Source organism: Apteryx rowi, unplaced genomic scaffold (genome assembly GCF_003343035.1).
Source record: "Apteryx rowi isolate R43461 unplaced genomic scaffold, aptRow1 scaffold_367, whole genome shotgun sequence".
Taxonomy (NCBI): domain Eukaryota; kingdom Metazoa; phylum Chordata; class Aves; order Apterygiformes; family Apterygidae; genus Apteryx; species Apteryx rowi.
The window spans coordinates 396,027-401,340 of record NW_020450163.1 but is presented as its reverse complement, the minus strand read 5'-3'; the positions used below and the strand labels follow the sequence as shown (position 1 = coordinate 401,340).

The 5,314-nt window shown below is 52.0% G+C and overlaps 1 protein-coding gene across 8 annotated transcripts in view; it reads left to right on the top strand.

Annotated features, from left to right (window-relative positions):
• Positions 1-7: 7 nt before the first annotated feature.
• Positions 8-5,314, top strand: part of TRAF2 (TNF receptor associated factor 2) — a 35,050-nt gene continuing 29,743 nt past the window's right edge. Inside the window, exons 1-5 of one of the 8 annotated variants that reach the window (XM_026073344.1) lie at positions 8-359; positions 674-834; positions 1,169-1,289; positions 2,019-2,879; positions 2,974-3,051. In XM_026073344.1, coding sequence (XP_025929129.1) covers positions 2,992-3,051 — 60 coding nt within the window. In that variant the 5' untranslated portion in view covers positions 8-359; positions 674-834; positions 1,169-1,289; positions 2,019-2,879; positions 2,974-2,991. Of the gene's footprint in view, positions 360-673; positions 835-1,168; positions 2,880-2,950; positions 3,052-5,314 lie in introns of all 8 variants that reach the window. The other 7 variants (XM_026073340.1, XM_026073338.1, XM_026073345.1 and 4 more) reach the window with 7 other exon arrangements.

The window sequence follows — 5,314 nt, the reverse complement described above, 5'->3', positions numbered from 1 at the left end:
GGCCACCGTTCCCCGTTGCGCAGCCGCCCTGGGCAGGCAGCGGGCCAGCGAGACGCGGGGTTCATGCCTTTTTTTTTTTTTTTTCCTGCTGAGTGAGAAGCCAAGAGAAGGCCCGAAGGGTTTGGGGAGGAGATTTCCTGCCTGTGTTTGCATGTGAATAATTCAGGTTTTGTCTACTCCGGAAGGTTCTTTGTACAGCTGGAGAGCTGGTGCTTTGCAGCATCAGAGCCACGACGCAAGGGCCCTGGGACAGAGATTCTGCTTAGTCCTTTCATGCTGTGGAGCAGAAGGGAGACCGGCCCCACCGCCAGCGCCCTGTCAAGGGGCTGCTAACAAATACTGCTGTGCTAGTGGTAATGGTAAGGTGCAAAGTGAACTGTGATTGCAGTGCACGGTGCTTTTTATCTGTGAAATTCTGCAGTGTGTGTCTTCATTTTGTGGTAAACCTGTGTAAGCCTGTTGATCAAGAAAAAAGCTCTCATTAAATGCAACAGCATCTTGGCTCTTTCAAATAAAACACAATAAAATTACTAAACTGCACATCTGAGTCATCAGTAGTCACCATGAGTTCTCTAGTAAATGCAGAAAAAACAAAATAGCCACTGTGGTCATTTCTGAAATAAGGAAGGAGAGGAACAACACTTAAAAATCCTTCTGCTTAATGTTTTTGCAGGCTGTCATAACTACGTGCAGCAGGAGCAACTGATTTCTAAATCATGGATGATTTGAGCATTGCTCAGGGTTTGGGCACTGTTAAAAGTGCAAGGTGTTTTCCCTTCTTGCAGTCAGGAAGTTCTGTCGTTACACCCAGCTCCTGCAGCCCAGGAAACTTGGGTAAGTTTTTGGACATGCAAGTTGAATGTTACTGAGGACTGTTATTCTTCATTGCGAAAGTTACTCTTCCGGTCATTTGGTGGCAAGTGGAGTATTGCAACAGCAAGTTTATTTTGCGCAGTCCCAGATTATTCCCTTCCTGTAGCTGGTGGCTTAGGTAGGGCATTGGTTATGATTTCCCGCTTCTGTAATAAATGATGTGAGCATGGTCAGCCCTCAGCAGTTCTGCCAGGATAACGTTTAGTTCAGGAAATGGAGAAGGGTTTTTTTAGTGAATTACATAATCCAATGAATAATTCTAGCAATGTAGATGTTTTTATACTTTCTTTCCCAGAAAAAGTGCAGTTGTGCCAGGAAAAAGATCGTTGTAATGGAATAACTGAAACAATGCCAGCAAGGACGTACAGCTTTACCTGTCCCAGAGGAGTTACATAGTACCAGTTACTAGTGCTGACGTATGTAAAGGAATGTATTTCGTGCCCTTGACCCCAGTGAAGCCGTCGCAATTTACACCAGGTGACACCCAGCCCCTAGAGCCCTTACAGCCCTCCCTGTGAGGTCCTGTGGCTTGCTGCCCCCTCTGTTTCTCATCTTCAGAGAGGAACAGTGAACAAGCAGCTCCTGTTTCTACCTCATGAAGCTGTGAGGTTTCTGCCTAATTTCCATGCATCAGGGTTTTGCCATCTCCTCATGTACTCTTCATATCCACCTTGTTATGTCCCCCAATGTTTCCCAGCCTGTTCTTCCTTATATCTCACCAGAGTAAGGTGTGCGCCATCTCTCCCTATGTCTGTTGCCCCTTTTCCTAGTCACACTGGGCGGGGTGACCAGAGTCATCCCGGAATGGGGTGGTGGGATGCTGCAGGGTGGCATCTGCTGCCTGGGCTCTTGCTGCTGTCGCTGCCTTTGCGTCCATTGGTTGCCTCCCCTTCTAGAGGGGAGGAGAGAAGCTGAGACAGGAGAGGAAGGGATCAGAGTATTGAGGCCCCCTGCCAGCACGAAATGGCAATCTGTTATAGGATGATGGCTAAGGTTTTGTCAGATCCTACTGCCTAAGCTTTGAGCATGTGACATCCATGTGTATGTTTGAACACACAGGGTAGCCCAGGCATCATGAAGTGGATTGGAGCAAAGTGGGCTGCTCTCTTCCTGCTTAGCAGGAATCCTTCATCCTTTTTCCTCAGACTTTCTGCGTAATTCCCCTCCTCCTGTTCTGACCAGCATTCACCCTTGTCATTAACTGGCATCCTCCTGCTATGGGCTGCATTTTGCCACCACCCTTGGCTTTCCAGAGAGAGTCTGGGGAGACAGTGGTTCAGTTCACAGTGGGTATGGCAGCGAGGTCTCTGTGGGAGTCTCCAGGATCACTTGCGTCAGCCCTGCAGGTAGCAGCTCGTCTCCACAGCACACAGCACACAGGCATGCATAGATGTTGGAGGGACTGTGTTTGGGTGCATGCTTGCTCAGGACTGTGCAGCGGTGTAGAGAAAACCATGCCTCCCAAAGCTCACCAGAAACCAGCTCAGCCATCAGCATATCTTAAGGCCATGTCAAGAGCTGCCCTAACTTGCACTCCTGTTGCAACCGCCGCCGCTCCCAAGCTGTCCTCGCAGCCAAGAATCTCTGGGAGAAACACCTTGACCATGCCTTTGGTGCTGGGCACTCCTTTAGAGATATCATCAAACTGGTTATGCCTGGTTCTGACCAAGGAGGATTTCCCCAGCATGGAGTGAATTCCCCAGCGTGATGAGAATCAGACTCTTTCGTGTTCTGCCAACACGCAAGGCAATAAGGCCCTGCAGACCTCAGCTGTGTGTGTTCAAGACAGCGTCTCCAAGGTGGAGAGCTCACTGGGGAACAAGGAGCACCTTCTGATGCTCTGAGCTGGTGAGTTGAGTTCACATCCACAGTGAGGCAGGCAGGAATGAGCTTCGGGCTGTGGACACAGCAGTCCCACACCAAGTGAAAAGGTCTGCTGTTGTGACCTTTAACAAAGCTAAGTTCCCCTGTGAAAAGCACCTCCGTGCTGACCTCACTGCCACGTGGTAAGCATTTTCATTTCCCCTACCATCTTTTATTAAAATGAAACCAGTCTGCCACTGTCTCTCCTTTCCAGCTGCATCTCACTTCTACTTTCAGTTCTGAGAAGTCACTTCTATGCTGCGAGCTGACCCTCTAGGCTGGGATGAACAGTGGACAATGTCACTTTGTGCAAAGGTAGGTGAGCAACGCTTGTTTTTCAAAGTGATCAGATGTGTTGACTTCTAAAGGTCTAGTCTCACTTGGGAATAGAGCTGGCTTGTCTCAGAGTAGGCTGTGAAAGCTTTAYGTGATGTGTACCTAGTCTAGCATGTGTTGTAAGGCTGGGAGACAGCTCCTCTTAGCTGAGGAAGTTTTTTTGTTGGCGGTTTTTACAACTGGGAGTCACATGCTGCCACTGAACATGACCAACACTGGGAAGGAGGAGATCCCCTGGGCAAATAGGCTGTGAACGCAAAGTCTGCACACAGGCCGCTCTCCTGGATTAGCCACCTGGTTTTGACCAGCCCAGCAGGGCGAGTACTTTTGGGTCCCTATCATTCTCTTTGCAGTTAGGGATGGGGGCATCTCTCTTCTAAGAGTCAAAGAGACTTTCAGCTTGTCTCAGTAAGACTGGGTTCTCTTAACCACTACCCAGTTGAGCTGTGTTGAATGAAAAACCCCATAGCAAAAGGCTCAGTCTAGAGGGTTTTTTACAATCACTTGAATTACATTCAGTGTCTTTTGTTTGGAAGGGTCTGACATGTGGACCTGATATGAGGTGAAACAGAGGCCGTTCTGGAGCTATGGGAATCCCACCAGTGATATGGATGAGGTTAGGTTTCACCCTCTGTGAACAATGTGTGATCCAGAGCCCTATCAGACCCATGTGAAGCTTATGTTAGCACAGGTCTGCTTTGCACCACATCTGCCTGATTCCCAAATGCCAAGTGAAGGCTCGGCRAAGTTCAGTCTGAGGCGGTGTCGGCTTGTAGCATAGCCTGGAGTTGGGGACAGAAGATGGGGATTGCGCTTTCACATCAATTATTGACTTTCTTAGGCAGATCCCTTTGATTTTGTGCTTCCACTTTGGGGAAATAAAGTATGAGTACAGCTCCCAAATTATTGCAGAGTAGTCAGCTATCTGTATTTTCCTGAGTAGCTGGGATCCAACAGTGGCACCTTTGTCAGCCAAGGATGGATGGATGGAAGTATTGGGAATTACTTTCAATTAGGCGACCCCAAATACCAGTAGTGGGACAATAAGTATCTTCTTCCTTAAGCTGGCATCCATGAGGGAATAGAGAAAGGAAACGGAGACCTCAGTATTCACTTTCATTCTGCCTAGCTAGCGTTTCTCTTCTGAATAATGTGGTGAGACTGCAGCTGCTGCGTGTCCCCAGGCCCCGAGCCGTGCTGGGGGCGGCRGTTCCTGGAAGGGCAGGAGGGGAATTTCTGCCCCGCGCTGTAGCGGCGAAGCTGGGGGTGTGCGAGGGAAGCACTTCTGCAAGCAGGGAAGCTATGACTGGCTGGGACTTTTCAAACCCTTCCACATCATCCATGTATTATATATTTATAAGTGGCACTTGATACGTGTGGCATTCGAAGACGGTGGTGGGTTAGGCCCCCTGGGCTCGCAAGACCCACGAGGGGACCGTGTCCAGCTTGGCAGGTCTGAGGACATGGATGCTGTCCTGGAGCCTTCTAGGTCCCCATGGGAAGTGGCAGTGCCATCCCCTGTCCCCTCCGGCACACCTCTGCGAGCCTGGGGACCCACAGCAGGAGCTGGGGAGCCGGGGCGTGACGCCGAGCTGGGGCCTTCTGCAGGGCTGGAGAGACGCGGTTGTGCTGGGAGAGGGGCAGCTTCACGCCTCACCCTGGTGGCTCTGGGGGCCGCTGGGGTCCCCGGCGGCCGGTGGCTCACAGGACCTGCTCTCCCTCTGGGGGCCCCCTGTGTCCCTGTGCACGCTTTGGGGCAGCTGCTTCCAGTGTTGCTCCGGACACAACGCTATGGAGGGAAAGGGATTGGCTCCTCCGAGGGGGCTGCGTTGGGGAGGGGGCTGCAGGGACAGGCAGAGCAGGCTGCCCGGGGGCGGGAGGGCACCGAGGGAGCTGCTGGCGGCAGGGGGCAGGTCAGGGTAGTGGGCACCACGCGGGGCGGCCTGGGGAGGGGCCGGGGCCAGCACGGGGCCAGCAGGCATGGGGTGACCGAAGGAGGGGGACAGCAGGGTGCCAGGCAGGGGCAGCAGGGTGACACTGGGGGAGGGGTGAGAGTATGAGGGAAGGATGACTGTGTGGGGTGTCAGTATGGCAGAGAGGTGACAGGGTGGGGGTTTACAGTGCGGGGGAGGGCTGTCAGTGTGTGTGGGGTGACTGTAGGTGTTACAGTGTGAGGGAGGGCTGTCAGTGTGTGTGGGGTGACTGTGGGGGTTACAGTGCAGGGGAGGGCTGTCAGTGTGTG